Genomic DNA, 23,561 nt, shown 5'->3' with positions numbered 1-23,561 from the left:
AATCTGTTGATGCCTTGAACATATGAACAAGGAACAGAAGTAGATCATTGAACCCTTCAAACTGGCTCCACCATTCAATAAAATCATGGCCGATCTGATTTTAACCGTAACTCCACATTCGTGCACATTCCCTGATAATCTTTCATCCCTTTGGTAATCAAAAATCTAACTACCTCTGCCTTAAAAGTATTTAAAGATTCTGCATCCACACTGCCATGTTTTCTTCAGCCATTAAACAAGGTAAATTAATCTGAACTGGGAGAGATAGGTGCCTAACTGTGTGTCACTCTGACCGCATGCCTTTGGGAACTGGTTCAAGTTCAAAGCAGGCAGTTACTCCTGTACACAAAGGCTTGAGGAATGTCAGCTGCATTGCAGCCCTCTCACTTCTGGGTCAGAATGATGTCCACTGCAGTGACTTCAACTCATTATCCAGGGTGGTGTTCCAGTCTAGTACTGAGGGAGTGCCATATTGTTGGAGGTCTCAGCTTCCAGTTGGGAGAGTACACTGTCCTCTCGGGTGGATGGAAAAGAAGATATGGAAAATTCTCCTTAAGGTCTTGTCCAATATTTTCAACTCAACCAGCAGCAGCTTAAGGCAGATTCATTGGTCAGTATCACTTTGCAGTTTGCTTGATCTTGCTGTATACAAATTAACTGTCCATAATGGTACAATGGTGCTTGCACACCATAGGTAACCAATTGGTCATAAAATACATTGGGGATATCCTGGAGTCATTCATTCACAGAGTGTGGGTGTTGACAGCTAGGCCAGTTTTGCTCAGAGGGCAATTAAATATCACAGAATCCCTACAGTGTGGAAACAGGCCCTTCAGCCCAACAAGTCCACACCGACCCTCAGAGCATCCCACCCAGACCCATCCCCCTATAACCCACCTAATTTACACATCCCTGAACACTATGGGCAATTTAGCAAGGCCAATCCACCTAGCCTGCTCATCTTTGGACTGTGGGATGCAAGTGGAGCGCCCGGAGGAAACCCACACAGACATGTGTCACCCACATTTTGTGGGCCTAGAGTCACATATAGGCCAGACCAGGTGAGGACAATAGCTTCTTTCCCTAAAGAATATTAGTGAACCACATGGGCTTTTCCTGACAATTAATAACAGGTTTGCAGTCATCCATTGACTTTTCATTCCAGATTTTTATTGAATTCAAATTCCATCATCTACCATGGTGGGATTTGAACCCAGATCCACAGAACATTAGATAATAAAATGTGAGGCTGGATGAGCACAGCAGACCCAGCAGCATCTCAGGAGCACAAAAGCTGACGTTTCGGGCCTAGACCCTTCATCAGAGAGGGGGATGGGGTGAGGGTTCTGGAATAAATAGGGAGAGAGGGGGAGGCGGACCAAAGATCGAGAGAGAAGAAGATAGGTGGAGAGGAGAGTATAGGTGGGGAGGTAGGGAGGGGATAGGTCAGTCCAGGGAAGACGGACAGGTCAAGGAGGTGGGATGAGGTTAGTAGGTAGAAGATGGAGGTGCGGCTTGGGGTGGGAGGAAGGGATGGGTGAGAGGAAGAACAGGTTAGGGAGGCAGAGACAGGTTGGACTGGTTTTGGGATGCAGTGGGTGGAGGGGAAGAGCTGGGCTGGTTGTGTGGTGCAGTGGGGGGAGGGGACGAACTGGGCTGGTTTTGGGATGCGGTGGGGGAAGGGGAGATTTTGAAACTGGTGAAGTCCACATTGATACCATTGGGCTGAACATTAGCTGGGTCTCTGGATTAATAGTCTAGTGATAATACCTCAAGGCCCTTGCCTCCCTGTAGATGCAATTCTTACTTTAGAAGTCATTCCATGTTGTACTAGGCTGGCAATATTGACATTGACTGAGTGCACCCAGAATGAAAATATTTATCTCTTCCAAACACTGTAAATTGAAGCTCATAAATTGAGTCTTTGGGTGGAAATTATCTTTTTTGTGGTATTAAATGTGGGGGCGGAAAGGAGTATGCATTACGTGGTGGCGTACACACAACCCTTGCTTCTGAGACACCGTATTTGGTCAGACACCAATTGACTTGTTTAAGAGTTGATAGGTGTATGTAGGTGAGTTTCTCGCCCTGTAACAGGCCTAGACATTGGCCCTCTGGTTTGCTAGAAGCTGCTGGTCAATCAGAGGCCCACTCCTGCCTCCAGTGCTGAGATGGTAGTAATTTTTTTTTATTGTCCTGCCAGTATGAGGTTCACAGAGAAAGGGGAGACAGGGAGGGTTTGGAGGCATTCTCTTATTCCCCATCTACACTCCCAAATTCCCCAGATCGGGGCAAATGGAGTCTGTTGCTGTCCCCTCTCTGCCCCCCCCAGCCCCTCCAGCAGGCACGTTTCCTGGTAGCCACCTTTCTCACTTTGTAGCTGGGAAGGTGGATGATCTGGTTACTAACTGACCACTTTCGGGCATTAATTGATGGTGGGTCAAGAAGGCCAACCACGAACCTTCTCATCCAGAACTTAATTGGTTGGGGCAGCAAGGAGGTGTTAAACTTTACCTCACTGCTCCCCTTGTGTCTTCCCCAAATATTGTGCTAGTCCCAGGGAGGGGAGTTCCAACCTTAATGCCCGGCTACCAGCAAATTATGGAGGACTGGTTATTCGGATGTTGCTTTGCCAATTTAATAACTGGGCTGCTTGATTCCCACCTTGAGCAGCTAGCAACCCGTCTCCTGCACGTGCGCAGAAAAGGTGCTTTTGCTGCTTTCACAGGTTTAACGTTAAAAGCCAATTCCTGGTCAATGTCTGACTGGCTAACTCAGCAGGGGTCTGGAGTTGAACATGGCCAGAGGATACAACCATTAGCTTTGAATAAGCTATTCCAGGCTCTAATGTATCAGGTTCAAAGATGGGCTCGAGTGTCCAGAGTGGGAGTTGAACCCAAAATTCTTTAATGCAGAGATTAGAATTTCTTAAATTCTACAGCAGACACCACACGTTGGAGGGTAGCACGAGCCTGCCCTCTCGGGGAGATGTAAACTATCCTACGGCAGCATGGCTCCCTCAGCATTGCAGAAGAGGGTCAGCTTAGAGTGAACTGAGAACTTGGACAGTCAGAATTGAGAGCTACGGAAGTGCTAAACAATTAAAACTAAAAGACAAACAACCTAAACAACAGTTCTGAGGAAGGGTCACCGGAAATGAAACTGTTTTTTCCTTCACAGATGCTGCCGGACCTGCTGAGCTTTTCCAGTAACTTTGTCTTTGCTCCTGACTAATAGCATCCGCAGTTCTTTCAGTTTTTAACCTAAACAACATGTTTTTTTTGGCAGTCTTGATCGGAAGATTCAATCTAGATTTTGGCATCAATCATTTTAGAGTAACAGCATTAGCCTGAATAAACATTGAAACTTCTTCAACCCTGCAATTAAATGCAGGCTAACCCATATTTTAACCCCATCTACCTACATTGGCTCTGTAAACTGAATTAATTAGCCCAACTAAAAATGATCAATCCCAGTGTGAAACTTTCAATTGACCTTCAACAACTTTATCAAATGATAAAGTGTCTTGGTGTGAAGAAATCTTTCTTGACATTACTGGCCTGCCCCTCACCACAGAAAATCATTTCTTTTCCTTTCCCCACAGAATCCCCACAGTGTAAAAACAGGCCATTCGGCCCAACAAGTCCACACCACTCCTCTAAAGAGCAGCCCAACCAGACGCATCCCCCTTCCATACCCCTGTAACTCTGCATTTCCCATCGCTAATCCACCTAACTTACACATCCCTAGACACTATGGCCAATTTAGTGTGGCCGGTCCACACAACCTGCACATCTCTGGGAAGAAACCGGAGCACCCAGTGGAAACCCACGCAAACTTGAGGAGAACATGCAAACTCCACATAGACAGTCACCCGAGGGTGGGATCAATCCCTGGGTCCCTGGCGCTGTGAGGCAGTAGTGCTAACCACTGAGCTACCGTGCTTTCTCTTTACCTATCCTTTAAGAACATAAGTATTAGGATCAGGGTTGACTATTTGGGCCCCCGAGTCTGCTCCATCTTTTGATAAAGCAGTTGTGGCCATGACCTCTTACCTGGCTACCTCCAATACCTTCTGACTCCCTTGTTAGTCAAAAGTCTATCTACCTCCACCATAGAAATATTCAATGACCATTATTCCACCTCTTTTTGGTCAAGAGAGTTCCACAAAAGAAAAAAAATCTTCACATCCAGGTTAAATTGGAGATCATTTAATTTTGAACTGTGCCCTCTGGTTGTAGTCTCTCCTACATCCTCTCAGCATCCACCCTGTTAATTCTCCTCAGGAACCTGTTCGGACCTGTCTGACACACCTCCATAATGGGTGAAATTTTAACCCTAACCTTCTATCCCTGAGGTAGGGACACAAACACTGCACACAAGACCATCCTCAGCATCTGATGCGTTTCAATAAACTGTCCTTGGATTCTTAATTTTCTATACTGAAGGGATTATAAAACTACTCTATGTGACCTGCTTTTAAAATTTAGCACTGAACAGTTTTGGTCTCCTCACATAAGAAGGGATATACCTGTTCAGTGAGGGTACACTAGGCTGTTTCCTAGGTTGGCCTTTGAAAGAGGGTTGACCACGTTGGGTTTATATCTGCTGGAGTTTAGAAGAATGAGAATGCGACCCAATGAAACACAAAAGATTTTGAGGAGACTTGACCAAGCAACGTTGAAAGAGAATGTGTTCCCTTCAGAAGGAAATTGAGGGTCCAGTTTCAAGTTAAGAAATCTCCTATTTGAGGTGGAGATGAGGAGCAATAGCCTCTTTCTGCAGGGTGTTAAGAATTCAGAATTCTATACCGTGTGACAGCTGTGGATCCTTGGTCATGAAACATATTTGAAACCGAGTTGAACAGTTTTCTCACTCAAAAGGAAGTCAAGGGTTTCCAAAGAAGAGTCACATCCAATTTGAAATATTAATGCTATTTCTTTGTCCACAGATGCTGCCAGAACTGTTGAGTTTCTCCAGCATTCACTTTTTTCCGTTTTAGATTACCAGCATCCACAGTATTTTGTTTTTGTATTAGAGTTATGGGGGAGACAGACAGGAAAGTGTAGTCGAGATCATAATCAGATCAGCTATGATCATATTGAATGATGGAGCACCATACGACTCTGAAGGCCTACTCTTGCTTGCACCTCTTACATTTGAATCTTTCAGCAACAGTATCGTTCTGGTGAGTCAGCTTTACTGATTCCAAGGTCTCTATGTTCTTCCTGCGGCATAGTGCCCAGGGCTGATTGCAGACTTTTAATTCTGGTCTCGCTTCGTGCAGCATGGTGACAGACAACAATCATTGCCCACTTACAGTCTGGCGCTCCAACTCCACCATCCATGCTGCCACCGTATCCTGGTTTGTTACAGAATGGAGGTGCCCAGCCCGGCTCACAGTGACAGTTATGCTTGTTGTTACAAACCTGGGCCAATGAGAAAAGACAGTCAGTAAACCCACCTTCTTACATCTGATTCCTTAGTCAAAATCACTTCTTTGGCCAAAATTGGCAACCTTGCACTGTTTCAAAGATTTTGAGATAGTTTACAATTCCCTTCCCAGCCTAGCTTTGCAATTCTGTCATGTTCTCCATCTTAACCTACTGCCCTCTGCTCTTCTCTGTTTGAGATCTTATTCCAAAGCTTGCTCATATTGTCCATGATGCCAAGTGGACCCACAGTCCTTCTAAACATCTCCACCTTATTAATCTGTTCTATGTTCAAAACCCACTTCTTAGGCCACACCTTTGTTCATCTCACTATTCTTCCCCTCTCTGGTCTTCTCTGCAGGCACTTACTTGATTCTTGCTCAATTTGATCGGCACTAACAATCCAAATACAATGCCCTGGAGTCATTAAAGTCAATATTCAATGTTAAATTGGATAGCGGTATGAAGGAAAACAGGAAAAATGTGTGCAGCATCGGGGAGGATGAATGCAATTCAAACAATTTGCTCACATGAACAGGTCTGGCCAAGGTTTATGTTTCCATTGTGTAATGTTACATGTGACAGCAAAGATGAAAGAAGATAGATTCCTACCCCATGGTTGTGGCATTTTGCGATACATTCATCTGCCTCCAGGAACGAAGCATTCTGACATTGCCCTTCAAAGCATATCTGTGAGAACAAAGGGATCTTTAAGTGACAGGAAAAGACCATTAGGCTTCACACAGATTAATGGGGACAAAATTCTGGAACTCTCACCTAACAGCATTATAGTGTTACATCTGCCACACCAATTGCAACTGTAATGATGCTGTCACTTCAAGAGGTTATTTTGAGGTTTTCTTTTTGAAGCAAGTTTATAAGGCAGAGGTACTGAGCTGTCTCTAAGAAAGCAAACATTTTGTGAGGCCTTGGGGTTTATATAAAGTTGGAACAAAGGAAGTAGCTTGGGCGTGGCCAGCCCTCACAAGACTAGGCCTTCTAGGTTTTTTTTAGTTTTTAGGTTTAGTTTTAAGCAGAAGCCATTAGGCCGTCAAGAGTTGGAAGCCTCATTGAATATCTCCTAGCTGCTACTTTGTCTGAGATTTGTCTTGATGTTTCTTCCTCCTGGATTTGAGAACTGCATGTGAGAATCTGTGATAACAGGGTGTAGAGCTAGGTGAACACAGCAGGCCAAGCAGCATCAGAGGAGCAGGAAAGCTGACATTTCAGGCATGGGGCCTTCTTCAGATAACACTCTGTTATCTCAGATTCTCCAGCATCTGCAGTTCCTTCCATCTCTGTGAGAATCTGTGTCTGAATTTACCTTTTCGTCAAGGGGTGTCTTTATGGAATGTTACTATTTTGAACAGTTATTTAGTAATAGGTACTGTATCTATCACTTGGTTACGTTTTCCAATAGTTAAGTCGTTGTAAATTCCTCTTTCTTTTGTTTGCATTTTAACTGCAGTGTTCAAATAAATTGTGTTCTGCTTCACATCGAGTAGTTTGGCCAGTCGCATTGCATCTGGTACACAGGACTTCACATCTACCTCTAAAATAAGAAAATGTTAGGGTCTTGGCTACCATCTTAAAATATTTTGGGTGGTTCTGTTCTGGTCCATGACAAACAGGTGAAGAGGGAGCTCAGGACCAGCTTCTCAAGTGTTGGGCAATAGTTGCCAGACTATCTGTTGTGCCCAGGTCCCCAGAATATAGATTTTCTTTGAAAAAAAGCTCACCATTGCCCTTAATTTTTTTCTGTCTCCCAGAAAATATGTCTCTATTTTCCATTTGTGCTATGTTAACACTACTAACCAGCTAACAAGAGAGCCATTGGCCACAGGATGCATTCAGACTGGGTTCTGCTTCTGGATTCTGTACAGTATTCCAAATTAATCTCTTCTTGTGCATGGTGATCGAGGAAGGGAATGGGTTTCAGATGGCCATGACTCTCAGCCAACCTCATGCATAGTGCAATCCCATTAGGGGCAAACATATGTAGCAATTCCACCTCACTCAGCTGTAACTCTGGTGGGGCCTTTAAATATGATCAGGACCCGGATGGCATCAAGACTGGTCACAGAGGTAAAATCAGAAAGTGCAGAGAGAAACAATTAATGTTTCTTGTCCAGTATAACTCCTCCTCAGAAATGTTAACTCTGTTTCTCTCTCCACCCATGCTGCCAAACCTGCTGAGTTTCTCAAGGACTTTCTATTTTAGATCTCCAGTGACCGCAGTATTTTACTCCTATTAGGTCTCACTGGGTCTGTGAAGGTGTTTTTTGGGAGACCATGAAGCAGGGCTACTGATATTAAGAAGGATGCAAACTGGACACTTGCCAATTTCCAGAGGGATCCTGGAGAAAGAGCAGTGATTGGTCACTGCCAGAACATGAAGTGAAGAGAGGGTCACAATAGGGAGGGGAATGAAAGACAGGAAAACTGGAAAGGGCAGCTAGAGAGAACAGGAAACTGGGGAGCTGACTGCAAGAGACGGGAATGCTAGAACTTGGGAAAAATGGAAGATGGGGGAGATTATGGAGGGTGTGTAAGTACACAGGTTGACTGTGATGAGGGGCACCTGGAATTCCCAGTGGGACCAAAGGTAAGTGGGGCACACTTTATTGAAACAATGCAAGGTAGCTCGTGCTATTTGCTGTACCCTACACATACCCACCACAAGGCTGGTAACTTGATGGAGGGCATTTCAAGTCTTGAGGGCACATTTTTAAGGTGAGAGGAGAGAGAATTAATAAAGATGTCAGGGGCATATATTTTATACAGAGGGTGGCTCACATGTGGAATGAACTTCCTCAGGAAGTGGTGGATGTGGCCACAATTATATTTAAAAGACATTTGGATAAGTGCATGAATAGGAAAGGTTTGGAGGGATGTGAGCCAGGAGCAGGCAGGTGAGACTAGTTTACTCTGGGATGATGCTCAGCATGGACTGGTTGGACCGAAGGGTCTGCTTCTGTGCTGTATGACTCTATAACTTTGTAGTCTCCACTTTATTTATGTCCGTTGATCTTAATGGGGTATGAAACACACAACCCACTGTCTGGAATTGCCAGCAAAATGCGCAAAATCTAAACCTGCTTTAGCTCACGGACCAGTAACTACCCACTCGTCAGCCTCAAACCTTCGGCAGAGCAGAAATAACTCACATGCTTCTCGGTACATTTTGTTCCAGTCATGACCAGCCCTGGATCCAGCATGTCCCCTTCCAGCTCTGGAGTCATGTACACATGGGTTCCTCTGCACTGCACCTTCCTCCCATCCAAGATTATCGTGGTGTCTATGGCAACTGCATTTGTGTCCAGGGGCTTCTGGGCTGCACTTTGACACTGTATTTTCCCGCACTTGGCATTCCTTCCATGACAAAAAGGGCACATATTTAAAAGTTAACAGGATTGAGAGGACTGGCATCGATTACTTTCCAAACGCTGCCAATAATTCAACTTCAATCTTTAAGGATGCGAATTCTATAGGAGAACAAAATGTTTATAATAAAGTGGCTTTATTAAGAATGTTAAGGCGTATTCTGCAGATGCAGAAGCAGAATTAGACTAGATTCTAACCCCACTGTCTCTATGCCCCACACTTTCACTCAATGCTGCACTCTTTCACCTCCTCTCCTTTAATCTTTCTTAGATGTGCCCTAATTGATTTCTCTCCCTTCCATGACTTGCTCTCAATCGATGATTTCTCCTACCTTTTCATTGACGTATATTCCTGTTCTCTTCCCTTACTGCCACAGTCTATTTCTTACCCTTTTTGCTCCCATTTGTTCACTCACATCACTCTCCCTCAAGCATGTCATAAAGTCATAGTTATAAAGATGTACAGCGTGGAAAAAGGCCCATTGGCCCATTGAGTCCGTGCCGGTTAAAATTAGGCATCTAACTATTCTAATCCCATTTTCCAGCATTTGGCCCATTGTTTTGTAAACCATGGTCTTGCAAGTCTTCATCTAAAAATTTCTTAAATGTTATGTGGGTTTCTCCTCTACTACTCTTACAGGCAGTGAGTTCCAATTTCCCATCACCCTCTGGAAAAAGACTTTCCTCGCATCCTCTCTAAATCTCCTGGGCCTTATTTTAAATCTATGCCCCAGATCATAACCGTCCATCAAGGGGAAAAGTTCCTTCCTGGCTACCTTATCTATGCCACTCAATGTTATACATCTCAATTATGTCACCACTCAGTCTTCTTTGCTTGAAGAAAAACAACCCCAGTCTGTCCAATCTCTTTCGAAAACTGAAACTAATAACAGTCAACATCCTAGTAAATCTCCTTTGCATCCTCTCCAGTGCTATCGCATCCCTCCAATAATGTGGATTCCAGAAATGCACACAAAGCGAGTAGTCACCAACTGATGGCTATTCTTAACAGCTTGACCAAAATAAGGAAACGAAAATGTGGGATTAATCATTATTAAGCACTTGTTCAAAAAGTGTTAGTTGCAGCAAGTTATATTACTTGTGGTCATAGAATCATACAGCTTGGAAACAGACCCTTTGGTCCAACCAGTCCATGTCGACCATAATCCCAAACTAAACTAGTCCCACCTACCTGCGCTTGGCCCATATCCCTGCAAACATTTCATGCTTAAATGTCTTTTTTAAACATTTAAACTGTATCTACATCCACTACTTCCACACATGAACCACTCTCTGTGCAAAAATGTTGCCTCTTGTTTCTTTTTTTAAAAGCTTTCTCCTCTCAACTTAAAATTATGCCTCTTAGTCTTGAAATCCCCTATCCCAGAGAAAAGACATCTGAAATTTACTTTATCTTTATCCCTCATGATTGTATAACCTCTATCAGATCACCTCTCAAACTCCTAAGCCCCAGTGAAAAAAGTCCCAGCCTATCAATGGTGATGTTCGATGAAGTATATTACCTCAATCAGATTTTAGCTGTCTATGGTTTGATGGCATTTCCCCATCTAAATCTGAAAATCCCAGTTTTAAGTTCCACTGCAGACATTTGGTTGAACACAAAAGTCAAAGCTAACACCCAGTGCAGGACTCGGGAAATACTGCACTATCTGAGATGCTTTTCAGATAAGATATTTAACTGAGCTCCTGAAATAACAAGGTGTAGAGCTGGATGAACACAGCAGGCCAAGCAGCATCATACGTGTTCATCCAGCTCTACACCTTGTTATCTCGGGTTCTCCAGCATCTGCAGTTCCTGTTATCTCTACAACTGAGCTCCTATTTGTTTTCTCACATAGATGGTAAAGATACAGGAGCACTATTTCAAAAGAGTGTAACAAAGTCCCCCCAGGGATTTGCAAGAATGTTTATCACTCGAACAACACAAAAACACAACAGCACAGAAATGGGCTATTTGACCACGTTGTGCCCATGCTTAGCCTCCATATGGCTTCTGCCCCACCCTTTCCTCAGATCCATGCACAATCCTGCTCTTCAGAATGTTTCGGAAATGTAAAAAAGCAAAATGGCACCGAAAGAGGCCACTCTGCTCATCATGTCGACACCAGCCAAGCAACAAACTGCATGGTCTAATTCCATTTCCCAACAGACAATCTGCTTCCCTTGAAGTTATGGGATTTTAGGTATACAATTATTAAATGAGTTGAGGGGTTCTGTTTACACTTTCAGACAGTGAATTCCAGATCCCAACCACTCTCTGGGTGAATCACAATTACTTACCATAGAATCCCTACAGTATGGAAGCAGGCCATTCCACCCAGCAAGTACACACCGACCCTCTGAAGACCATCATAACCAGCTCCACTGCATACCTATTCCTGTAACCCTGCATTTCCCATGGCTAATTCAGCCAGTCTACACATCCCTGGAGCATGGCCGATCCACCTAACCTGCACATTTTTGGACTGTGGGAGGAAACCGGAGCACCTGGAGGAAACCCACATAGACATGGGGAGGACGTGCAAACTCCACACAGACTGTCGCCCGAGGGTGGAATTGAGCCTGGGTCCCTGGCGCTGTGAGGTGGCAGCACTAACCACTGAGCCACTGTCCTGCCACATTCTGCTAAGGAAAATAGATTGCCCAGTGAACGATGTTTATGGCCGCTTTGCTATCTATTCCCGACAACACAATCCATGACTGTACCCTAGGACACCTCAATGACTATAAAGCACTTTGCAACTCCTTGATTTCTTGAAAGGTACCATAAAAATGCAGGTTATTTCTTCTGGGCAGTGTGCATGACTCCAGTTTCTCATAAGCAATTGGACAAACGAGGAGATTGCAAATTGTGAGTTAATGTTCCACCCCAGTGCTCTTCTTCATCCCTGAGGGCAGGTCAAAATGGCAGAGCTGCCAAATTGCTATTGAACATTTGTTGCACTGACAGCCCTCCCTCTGCCCCTACCCACCATCCCCAGTTTACACAGCACAGATTCGACCAAATGTAGGTGAAGTTACCGATCGCCCTTTTTACCTGGTCTCACATTTGCGGTAACTTCCTCCAGGACCTCTGCCACAGTTCCCGTATGTGTCCCCCGCATTGTTCACCATCTTGAAGCATTCTGCTGGAGCAGCCTGAGCCCCTGAAAATGCAGAAAAGAAAACTCAGTGGGGCACTATACCTTAAATAAACACAACATTTTACAAGAACAGGAAAAGGCCATGAAAACAATGAGGGCTACTCATGAATTAAAACAGAAAACATGTATCTACATCCATGGAGATGGAGAACAGAACCAATATCTATCTACTAGAGCAGCACGGTGGCTCAGTGGTTAGCACTGCAGCCTCACAGCACCAGGGACCCAGGTTCAATTCCAGCCTTGGGTAACTGCCTGTGTGGAGTTTGCACATTCTCCCTGTGTCTGCGTGGGTTTCCTCCGGGTGCTCCAGTTTCCGCCCACAGTCCAAAGATGTGCAGGGTAGGTGGAATGGCCATGCTAAATTGCCCATAGTGTTCAGGGGTGCATGGGTTATAGGGGGATGGGTCTGGGTGGGATGCTTCAAGGGTGTGGACTTGTTGGCCGAAGGGCCTGTTTCCACACTGTAGGGAATCTAATCTAATCGGCCAATTATTCAAGAGCAATGCTAATTTTTCTTTAAAAAGAGCCATAATTGAATCCAGGATTGCTGGGATTTCTACCTACCAGGGCCCCATAGAAGCACACACTGGCTATCGTAAGTTAGACACATCCCATTGTAGCAAGAAGCCCGTCCTCCATCACAGCTGGCACCATCCATTTTGTAGAAATTGGCCGGACAGAACTCGGAGTTGCCAGAGCAATACTCAGGTAGGTCACATGGTCCCGATGATGCCCTACAGACAGAGCCAGGGGCTTTTAACTGTGGGGGAAAAAAAAAGAGATCCACCAGCGCATGAAAGTGGAGCTGCTGACAGGAGCACTCTGTGTAACATATTGCTGGACCATTCAGAGGTCATACGTCAAATCTGCAGTAGGTAAGGCTATTGGTTGGTCAACCACAGGTCGTTTCATTGTTACTATGAATTTGAGATGTAGCTCTGGCAGTGAGAAGATGCTTCTTGTGAGATTTGCCTTAATGAACAGTCACAGGAACAACAGAATACACTGCTCAAGCCTCATGACTGGAGGGCAGTCACCAACTGGATTTTAGTAACCAACAATTGAGTAGGTGAAACAGCTGTAACAAATGCTAAAATGTAAATAGTTTATCAAGAAGTTTTGTTTCCTCTTTGTGTGATTTTTTATGCATTAATTAATGGATTAATTATGGTGAAATAACTGCACAGAAGCCAGTATTCCATCATCAAGTCAATTTACATGTGCACAATATACTGGCAGTGACTGACCAGCTCAGAGTCCCTGAATTCAGGAAGCTCTCAGAATCTCCAGTTTATATTTGCCAGCCAGTGTTCCCAGATTGGCCCAAGTTAACAACTCTAATCAAGGATTTCATAGTCAATAAGATCCATCTGGTTCCAATCACTACCGTTTGTATTCTGGTTCAATTAATATAGACAGGAATTTGCAAAATGCGCCAATCTTTTGAGCTCACACTCCCCAATGGAAGCACTATAGGCTTTTCCCCACAGAAATATTTGTGAATCAGCTAGGTCATTGTGGCAATCTAACAAATAATTTGGAAATGCCCGCTAAGTATCAAGTGGCTATTGTAAAGACAAGATATATATTGTAGAATAGGAACTAGCAAAAATGGGAGTTTGAACACCGCTGTGTTGCAGAGGATGTACCAGCTGTGTATCTTTCTTTCACAACTTGCAAGTCAAAAGTTGAAAGGTGTGGTGTTCACTCAGCCGTTACACATGATCCCAGAGCTTGGGAAAAGCTGGATTCGATACACTCCTTGGACTGAAAGGTTCCCAGCAACAGCCTTTGGATTTTGAAGCTGCAATTTGTCAGAAACCTGAGAAAGGGAAGTCGAACTCAGGTCCCTCAAAAGCCTGCAAACATAGGATTCTGTCTTTCTCACCTTCTGAGAGTGGGAAAAATACCACAATCAAAGATTCTGAAAAGAGTTTCTAATCAAGCAAAGATCAAAATCCAAATGATCAAATCATCCAAAGTGAAGTTCTTGTATAGCTCTGCACTTGACAGCAGTGTGATACCATTGCCAAAAGCCAAAAGAAATGTGAGAATGTCGCCTCTTTCCACCCTTATGTTTTGATCCACAGAATTTGTACCTCTTAGACTATGTTTTCCCATCCAAATCTGCAGACTTGTTTGTCTTCTTTATGGTGCATGCAGTTTTGAGTTTAAAGTGGGTTAGTTTAAGTTTACATTGTAGTAGTAGTTAATACGTTTTGCCATTTGTTGAAGGAGAACTTTGTTTATAATAAGTAAGTTTCTTTTGCTAATTGATGAAACCTAGTTTGAGCTTCTTTGGTCCCAGATAGCAGTCAAACTCAGGCAAATTAAGCATTTTGGTAATTAAATTTGTCATTTCTATATTTGTGACGGCTGATGGAATAGTGAGGCTTAGTTATCAGTGTACTCCTCACATCAGGGTCACGACTGTAGAATCTAGAATGCACTGCCTGAGAGTATGGAGGAGGCACATGCAATTGAGACATTGGAGTGGAAATTGGATTTGAAAGGAAAAGCTCACAGGGTTACAGGGAGAAGGTGGATCCATGACACTCAGCACATTGTATATCCAGAGCAGACACAACTGGCCGAATGGCCTCTGAAAAAAATATAACTATCTGTGAATCTGTGCAATAATGTATAATGGGCATTTTCAATTCACCAAATGTTACTGCATTGAAAGCATGATGATGTAAATGCTTCTGACCTTGCACTTCTCACAACAGATTCCATGAGCGCATTCAGCATTCCTTTTCAAGGTGCAGTTATTAGCATGGCAACAGGGGTTGTTGCATTCCTGAAAAATAAACACAAGAAATGCTAAAGAGCAATAAAGGAACAGACTTTATAACATGGCCTTCCTGTGGTAGGAAGCCATGTAGATCAGTGAGGTCCATGTTCGGTACCTGTCCAATATTAAGCGGTCCACCTTTCTCTAGGTAGTTTGAGTAGCATTGAATGTAACATTTTGCAGCTGTAACAGTGTATCCTGCACTCTGTTCTGTTACCCTGGTGCACTTGTATAGCACAATCTGTCTGCAAAACGCGTAAGACAATACTTTTCACTGTACCTCAGTACACGTGATGATAATAAATCAAATCAAAACAAATGGAATGGTCTATCCCTATTCCCAAGAACAATGCCCACAAAAAAAGAGAGACGGATCGTTGTTGAAATTTACCCGTTGTAATTACAGCAGATAGGTCACAGAGACCTGTCATTTCTTTACATTCATTATGTCTCTGTCACCCAAGTTACATCAGGTATCTAAGACGTACAGCTGAAATTCCCCATTAAAGAATCAACATGTGACAAAGCATTAGATCATGTGACAGGTTTCAGTATAAGCAGTGGCAATTTTAAAAGTGGGTTACTCAAAAATCAGGATGATATTACAGAATTACAGAATTGTTACAGTAGAAAATGCAATTTTATCCATTAAGTCTGTACTGGCTCCTCAATGACCATAATGTCATTCCTTCACTCTTTCTCCAGAATCCAGCACATTGTTTCAATTTAAATAATCATCCATTACCCATTTGAATGCCTCAGTTAAACCCTGCCTCCACTGCACATCCATGTAGGATGTTCCATACTAACTACTTGCTTTCTGAAAAACTTTCTTCTCATGTTACATTTTCTTTCGCAAATTGCTTTAAAATTGTGCCCTATCATTTTTGATCAGTTCACAAGCAGCAAGCTGTCCTCACTGTCATGAGTTTGAATACTTCAATGAAATCTCCCCTCTGCCTTTTCCACCCCAAGGAAAGCAGTCACCATGTCTTCTATCAGTAGCACACTGGCTATCACTGCTGCCTCCCAGCGCCAGCAACCTGGGTTTGATTCCAGCTTCGGATGACTGCCTGTGTGGAGCTTGCATGTTCTCCTGGTGTCTGTGTGGGTTTCCTCCCACAGTCCCAAAGTGTGCAGGTTAGGTGGATTGCTACTCTGGGTTTACAGGGATAGAGTGGGATGCTTTTTGGAGTGTCGGTGCGGATTCACTGGGCTAAGCGGCCTCATTCTGCACTGAAGAGATTCTATAACTGAAGTTTCTTATCCCTGGAATCATTGCATTCAATCTGCTCTAAGCTCTCTCCAATGCATCCACGTCTTTCCTGACGTATGGCACCCAGAACTGTACATAGTATTCCAGCTGAGATCTAACCTGTGTCTCATAGAAAATTCAGCTTCACTTTCCTGCTATGATAAAATAAAATCATTCAGTTTCTAAACACTGACCTTGCCTTCCTCTACCATCTGCAGCTACAGCCTCAGGAACAGGCAGACAGCTGCTCTATATTATACAGCTATTTAAGTTGATTCACATAATAAGAAACATAAGTCCTTTGGGAACTGCGCCAAGATTTCTGAAACGAAACAATAAGAAGTTTTTTTTTAAAGAAAGTCCTCACTTGAGAGGTTAAGCAGCCCTGAAAATTGTCGCAATCTCAGCAGCTTCCTTGCTTATTGTGGGAGCTTGCTGTGCACAAATTCAACTCACTTCCTCTACACTGCAACAGGGTCTCCACCTCAAAACTGCATTATTGGATTTGAAACATTTCAGGAAGCGCTGTGGTTCTGAAATGTGCTTGATAAGATTGCAAGTTTCCTCTCTCTTTGCCATCTTATGGAACAATTTCACAGGAGTGGGACCCTCGAGAAAGGCTACTCAAGGTTGATGGGGATGGGCAACTGATGCCAGTGGTACCCGCATGTCACAAAGGGACAAATCAAAAAGCATAATCTTCCAGGCATGTCTGTGCACATTTCAGATTTACAGAAAGGTCAACACTTTTCTCCTCATCCTGATGAATGAACACTCGGAGAGGGTTCACACACAAAGTAATGCATCTGAACATTTAATGCTACATTTTGAGCAACCACTGATTCCCTACCCTGCAAGAACTGGCATGTTCTAGGAGTGCAAGGGCTCTACTCTGCAAGTTCAAAACCCAAGATGTGGACGTGAAAATTACCCTCAAAGCCTCTGAGATCTTTGGGAACTTCCGCTTTTCCCAAACAGCAACTTCCGTCCTTTCAAATTTTACTTGATTTATTATCAACTGTTTTATAGCACTTGTCAGGTGAATGCCAAGAACGTGAAATCTTGTACCCGTTCCTCTCATCGCTGTGCTACTGAAAATGAGGAAATGATGTCTCATTCTGAATCAGCACCTTCAACAGAGCAGCATTCTCTCCGGGTAGCATTGAAGTATTGGCCTGGATTTTCCACCCAAGGCTCTGGACTAGGTGCTATGTCCTCACAACCTTTCAACTCAAGTGTGGGAGTTCGAGAACTGGCCTTAGGATAAATTACCATTCTATTACAGGGCCAGAGTAATGCAGGGAACAGGAAGCAAGGAAGGGTGAAGCAGCCCTACTTGGTTGATTTAAGGAGCCAACATACCTCAACTTCTCCACAGTCACACTGCTCGCCTTCCTCCACATAGCCATTCCCGCATCTTCGGCCTCCGTACAGAGTGTTTGTGTCAGGCATGTTGAAGAGACACATCCCTCCACCGTTGTTCAGATATTTCTGAAGCTCCTTCTCATTGCATTTGTTGAAGACTTTGGGAAATGGGTCACTGAAGAATAAAGAATGAAGATAAATGTATTGAACAGCCAGTATTGATGCATTTGATACATTGTCCAGCATCAGGTGGGTGATACATCATTTCATACCAAAAAAGGATGACCACACTGTGAGAGGCACAATGACAGAGTGGGTCAGCTCAGTCAGCTAGGTGGTAGATTCTGTAGCCGAATGAGTTTAATAATATGGGTTCTTATCTCTGCTCTGGCTGAGATAGTCCTTGGTGCACTGCCTTATCGCATTGCATGACATTGGCAACCATAGGTTGAACAGACTTGGCCTGTATCTATTTGAGTTTAGAAGAATGAGTGGTGATCTTATAGAAGCATGGAAGATCTGGAAGGGACTTCACAGACAGGTGCTAAAAGTTCCCCTTGTGGGAAAGACAGGAACTAGAGGACATAGTTCAAGGTAAGAAGGCTCTTCCTTTAAGATGAGATTAGAAAAATTTTTCACTCAGGGGATCGTGATTCTTTGAAAGTATCTTCCCCAAAGAGCGATGGAGGCAGGGTCATTGAATATTTCTACAACAGACATAGCGAGATTCTTGATTAACAAGGGATTATCCAGGGGTGGCCAGGATGTAGAGTTGGCCACAAATAAGTCAGTCATGATCTGCTGAACAATGGAGCGGGCGAGAGGGGCTGGAAGGCCTGCTCCTGCTCCTAGTTCTTATGTTCACAGAGTGATATCACAGCATGATTAACAACATTCGGACATTGATGACTTTGCATGAATAGACAAAACATACAATGAATGATTCAGACCTTAGGGAACAGCTATGGCCTGATTTGGCTGGTCCAAATGTTGAACATGGAAATATACAAGTTGATCACTGTTGGCAGGGAATGTTTGCGGACCACCAAGGTGCTTGTACAATTCTAAGTCCAGGTCAGAACAAGCCACAGTGAAAAGACTGCTTTTCCTTCATGTCATCTTACATCCTGTGCATACATTGAAATGCTGGTCCTACAGACTGAAGCTGGCTCACCTCAAAATCATAATGCTCTGCTATGAGAACTCTAGCCTCTGTCTGTTCACATTAGACTGCAGTAAATACCAATTCAACTTTATTGAATTTCTGTCACTGACATCAAGGTTGACAACCCTCCAGAATTGACCTGGAGGCTCCATGAATAACAGACTTATCTCGAGGATCTTGTTGCGAGCAATGAAGTGAAACATTACAGGGCATGAAGATAAATGTAGAAATTCGGCAAAGATCCTCAGACAGCACCTTCCAACCTCGTGACCACTTCCATCTCAAAGGTCAAGGGCAACAGATACATGGTAACACCACCACCTTTAATTTTGCCTCCAAGCCACTTAGCATCCTGACTTGGAAATATGTTGCCTTTCCTTCACCGTCATTGGGTCAAAATCCTGAAATTCCCTCTTGAAGGTAGACTGCAAAGACTCATGAAAGCAGCTCACCACCACCTTCTCAAGGGATGGGTATTAAATGCTGCTCAGCCAACAAAGCCCACGTCCCACAAATGTATTTTTAAAACAAGCATGTAATTTTCTCTTCTTCTTCTTCTTCTCAGCCCATATTTATTTATGATAAAAAGTTTATAAATCAGACATAAAAATAACAACTGTTTAGCCAACAGCCTCTCCGAAAAGACATGTTTCGGGACTCTCATTAAGGCCATCAAACTGAGATGTTTCATTAAAGGTCGATGGTTTCATGGTTGTAGGATTTCCTAAAGGCAGTCGGATGAATTCCACTACGTACCTTAAAAGGGTGTACCTGTAAGGCTTATGAGCTAAAATAGTTTGCAATAGATTTCTACACCAACATTTCCAAACTACCTCATCATCCACTTGCTCAAAAACCTTCTGGAGCTGAAAACAGGACTAATATCTCTTACAGATAAAAGGAACTGCAGAAGCTGGCGAATCTGAGAGAACAAGGTATAGAGCTGGTTGAAGACTGCAGGCCACGCAGCATTAGAGGAGCAGGAAGGCTGATGTTTCGGGCCTAGACCCTTCTTCAGAAATGGAGGAGGGGAAGGGGATTCTGAAAGAAATAGGGACTAAGTGGGAGGTGGATAGAAGATGGATAAAGGACAAGATAGGTGGAGAGGAGACAGACAGGTCAAGGAGGTGGGGTTGGAGCCAGTAAAGGTGAGTGTAGGTGCGGAGTTGGGGGGGATAGGTCAATCCAGGGAGGACAGACAGGTCAAGGGGGCGAGATGAGGCTGGTAGGTAGGAGATGGGGGTGGGGCTTGAGGTGGGAGGAGGGCATAGGTGGGAGGAAGGACAGGTTAGGGAGGCAGGGACAAGCTGGGCTGGTTTTGGGATGTGGTCGGGGGAGGGGAGATTTTGAAGCTTGTCAAGTCCACATTGATACCATTGGGCTGCAGGGTTCCCAAGCGAAATATGAGGTGCTGTTCCTGCAACCTTCAGGTGGAATTGTTGTGGCACTGCAGGAGGCCCAGGGTGGACATGTCGTCTGAGGAGCGGGAGGGGGAGTTGAAATGGTTCGCGACTGGGAGGTGCAGTTGTTGCGAACCGGGTGTATAGGTGTTCCACAAAGCGGTCCCCAAGCCTCCACTTGGTTTCCCCGATTTAGAGGCCACATCTGGAACAGTGGATACAGTATACCACATTAGCAAATGTGTAGGTGAACAACTGTTTGATGTGGATAACAATGTGTGTAGCTGGATGAAGACAGCAGGCCAAGCAGCATCTCAGGAGCACAAAAGCTGGCGTTTCGGGCCTAGACCCTTCTAAGAGTCTGGGCCCGAAACGTCAGCTTTTGTGCAACAGAGATGATGCTTGGCCTGCTGTCTTCATCCAGCTACACACTTTGTTATCTTGGATTCTCCAGCATCTGCAGTTCCCATTATCTCTGTTTGATGTGGAAGGTCTTCTTAGGATCTGGGATGGGGGTGAGGGAGGAGGCGTAGGGGCAGGTGTAGCAATTCCTGCGGTTGCAGGGAAAAGTGCCAGGTGCGGTGGGGTTGGTGGGGAATGTGGAGCGGACAAGGTCGTCACAGAGAGAGTGGTCCCTCCAGAAAGCAGACAAAGGTGGGGAGGGAAATTTGTCTTTAGGAGTGGGGTTGGATTGCAGATGGAGGAAATGTCGGAGGATGATGTGCTGGATTTGGAGGTTGGTGCGGTGGTATGTGAGGACGAGGGGGATCCTGTTTTGGTTGTTATTGCAGGGAGGGTGTGTGAGGGATGAGTGGCGGAAAATGTGGGAGACGTGGTCGAGGGTTTTTTTGACCACTGTGAGTAGGATGTTACGGTCCTTGAAAAACGAGGACATCTGGGATGTCCGGGAGTAGAATGCCTCATCTTGGGAGCAGATATAGCGGAGGCAAAGGAATTGGGAATAGGGGACAGTATTTTTGCAGGAAGATGGGTGGGAGGAGGTGTATTCTAGGTAGCTGTGGGAGTTGGTAGGCTTGAAATGGATATCAGTTTTCAGGTGGTTGCCAGAGAATGGAAACAGAGAGGTCCAGAAAGGAGAGGGAGGTATCAGAGATGGTCCAGGTGAACTTGAGGTTGGGGTAGAAGGTGTTGGTGAAGTGGATGAACTGTTCAAGCTCCCTGTGGGAGCACAATGCAGCACTGATACAGTCATCAATGTAACGGAGGAAGCGGTGGGGTTTAGGGCCAGTGTAGCTATGGAAGAGGGATTGTTCCATGTATCCTACAAAGAGGCAGGCATAACTTGGGCCCATGCGGGTACCCATGGCCACCCTCTTTGTCTGTAAGAAGTGGGATGAATTAAAAGAGAAGTTGTTGAGGGTGAGGACGAGTTCGGCTAGGTGGATGAGGGTATCAGTGGAGGGGGACTGGTCAGGCCTGCAGGGCAGGAAGAAGTGGAGGGCCTTCAGGCCATCTGCATGGGGAATGCAAGTGTAAAGGGACTGGATGCCCATGGTAAAGATGAGGTGTTGGGGACCAGGGAATTGGAAGTTTTGGTGGTGGTGGAGGGCATGGGTGGTACATAGGTGGGGAGTTCATGCACCAAGGGGGAGAAAATGGAGTCGAGATAGGTAGAGATACGTTCGGTGGGACAGGAGCAGGTGGAGACAATGGGTCGAACAGGGCGGTCAGGTTTGTGAATTTTGGGAAGGAGATAGAAGTGGGCAGTGCGGGGTTGGGGAGCGATGATGTTGGAGGATGTGGGTGAGAGGTCACCTGAAATGATGAGGTTGTGGACGATTCAGCAGATGATGCTTTGGTGGTCGGGGGTAGGGTCATGATCAAGAGGGCGATAGGAGGAGGTGTCAGAGAGTTGGCGTCTAGCCGCGGCGACGTAGAGGTCAGTCCACCTTATTACAACTGCACCTCCTTTGTCAGCTGGATTTATGGTGAGGTTGGGGTTGGAGCAGAGGGAGCAGAGGGCTGCACATTCTGTGGGGAAGAGGTTGGAGTGGGTGAGAGGCGTGGAGAGGTTGAGGCGATTGATGTTTCAACGGCATATCTCTCACTGGCATCAGCATTAATGTCTGAGCATCAGAAGGAATGTCACACTGATGGATATCAGTTCAGAGTAAGGGAATAACATAAACTTTCTGCACATGGTCTCACTCACAGAAAAACACAAATGAAGATATTTGTAAAGTGGCTGAAGATGTTAGGAAAACAGTTGGTTAGTATTGCAGGCTTGAATATTTCTGAATATAGCATCAGGCTGTTGAAGGTTTTGAGTGTGCACTCATCAGAGCAAACGCAAGAATATCAAATTCTAAAGAATCTCAACAACGTATCCTACACAAGAAGAGGACACTAAATGTTTTGCATGGTCACAATCATGTGGAATGAGTCCGGATTTACCAAACGCCAAACAAAGTGTCTATGGTTAGATGTGATTCTGTGATTGGGAGACACTTAGTGAATAATTCTGATTGACGATATTAACAAACAATTTAAGATAATCATTTGAGGTCTTCATGTGGCTCACTTATGATTGCTTATAGTGGCACATATTTATAGACAGGGACTTATTTTCTGCAAACAATGTGATATATTCAAGTCTTGCACCTTTATGGAATTAAGAGGGAACCAGGGAGCCTATATTTTGCAATGCTTGGCAATATGTCAGCTAAGTAGTATTGACTTGCTAATCAATCAACACTCTTTGTTCCTATAGTTTAATTTGTGATTGCTTACAATTTAGTATTCAGACTGCTCTGACAGGTGAAAACAAGTCTCTATTTTTAGCAATATTCAGATTCTTTGAACAAACATTCCACACAGGCATGTTTTAGTTGTGCATTGATTAGACTAGGAACAGAGGCTGAGTCTGGAGGTGGCACCTTCTTGAGGTATTGGAGGTTTCGACAGCCAGTTGAAGAGCTGGTAAGGGGCAAATTATGACTTTAGGCAGTGGCGGGGCCATGGGGTGGGCCGTCCCTTGAAGTTGTGGTAACGTCCCACCTGGACAAGAGTTGACAGCCAATCAGTCCTGGGGGTCCTGAGAACAGTGGGTCAGAAGATCTTTCAGCAAGTAAAACCCTTCTTTTTAGCTCCTTGAGCAAACCCTGATCAGTGCTACCCTGCACAGTATCAGTCCCCATATATGTTGCATAGTGACATGCCCATTTGTAGCTGGGTCAATCCCAGCAGCTTTGAGATGTCTGTCTTAACTGGCCACTTAAAGGCTTCATTTAATAGTGCGACAGGAAGGCCCATAGCTTTTCTGACCTGAACCTAATTCTGGCAGAGGCCAGATAGCACCAGGAGTTTGGTACACAACCACCCTGCCTAACTAAATGTCCTGCCCAGCAACAATATCACCACGTCTGGGGCAGACAGGTCGGAACTGGGTCAGAATAGTTTGAGCACTACTGGGGTAGAGGAAGAAGAATTATAATAAGTTAATACTCTCATTATTTTCCAAAGATTTCAAGTACGTTTGTAGTATGAGCCAAAGGGCAGTAAATGCTTGGTGTTCAGGGCAAGGCATTAATTTGGCAATCATTCTTGGATCAAGACGAATTCTTGGACGAGAGCGAAGTT

The 23,561-nt window shown here is 44.5% G+C and overlaps 1 protein-coding gene across 2 annotated transcripts in view; it reads right to left on the bottom strand.

Moving 5' to 3' along the window:
* The window catches only part of adam19b (ADAM metallopeptidase domain 19b), a 146,793-nt gene that overhangs the window by 21,078 nt on the left and 102,154 nt on the right, over positions 1 to 23,561 (bottom strand). For both annotated transcript variants that reach the window (XM_048543839.2, XM_048543840.2), the window contains 7 exons: positions 17,394 to 17,571; positions 14,693 to 14,782; positions 12,547 to 12,742; positions 11,874 to 11,982; positions 8,600 to 8,804; positions 6,045 to 6,122; positions 5,321 to 5,429 (listed from right to left, as the gene is read on the bottom strand). In XM_048543839.2, the coding sequence (XP_048399796.2) occupies positions 5,321 to 5,429; positions 6,045 to 6,122; positions 8,600 to 8,804; positions 11,874 to 11,982; positions 12,547 to 12,742; positions 14,693 to 14,782; positions 17,394 to 17,571 (965 nt within the window). The remainder of the gene's footprint in view (positions 1 to 5,320; positions 5,430 to 6,044; positions 6,123 to 8,599; positions 8,805 to 11,873; positions 11,983 to 12,546; positions 12,743 to 14,692; positions 14,783 to 17,393; positions 17,572 to 23,561) is intronic.

Source organism: Stegostoma tigrinum, chromosome 13 (genome assembly GCF_030684315.1).
Source record: "Stegostoma tigrinum isolate sSteTig4 chromosome 13, sSteTig4.hap1, whole genome shotgun sequence".
Lineage (NCBI taxonomy): Eukaryota > Metazoa > Chordata > Chondrichthyes > Orectolobiformes > Stegostomatidae > Stegostoma > Stegostoma tigrinum.
This window is presented reverse-complemented; position numbering and strand designations above follow the sequence as displayed.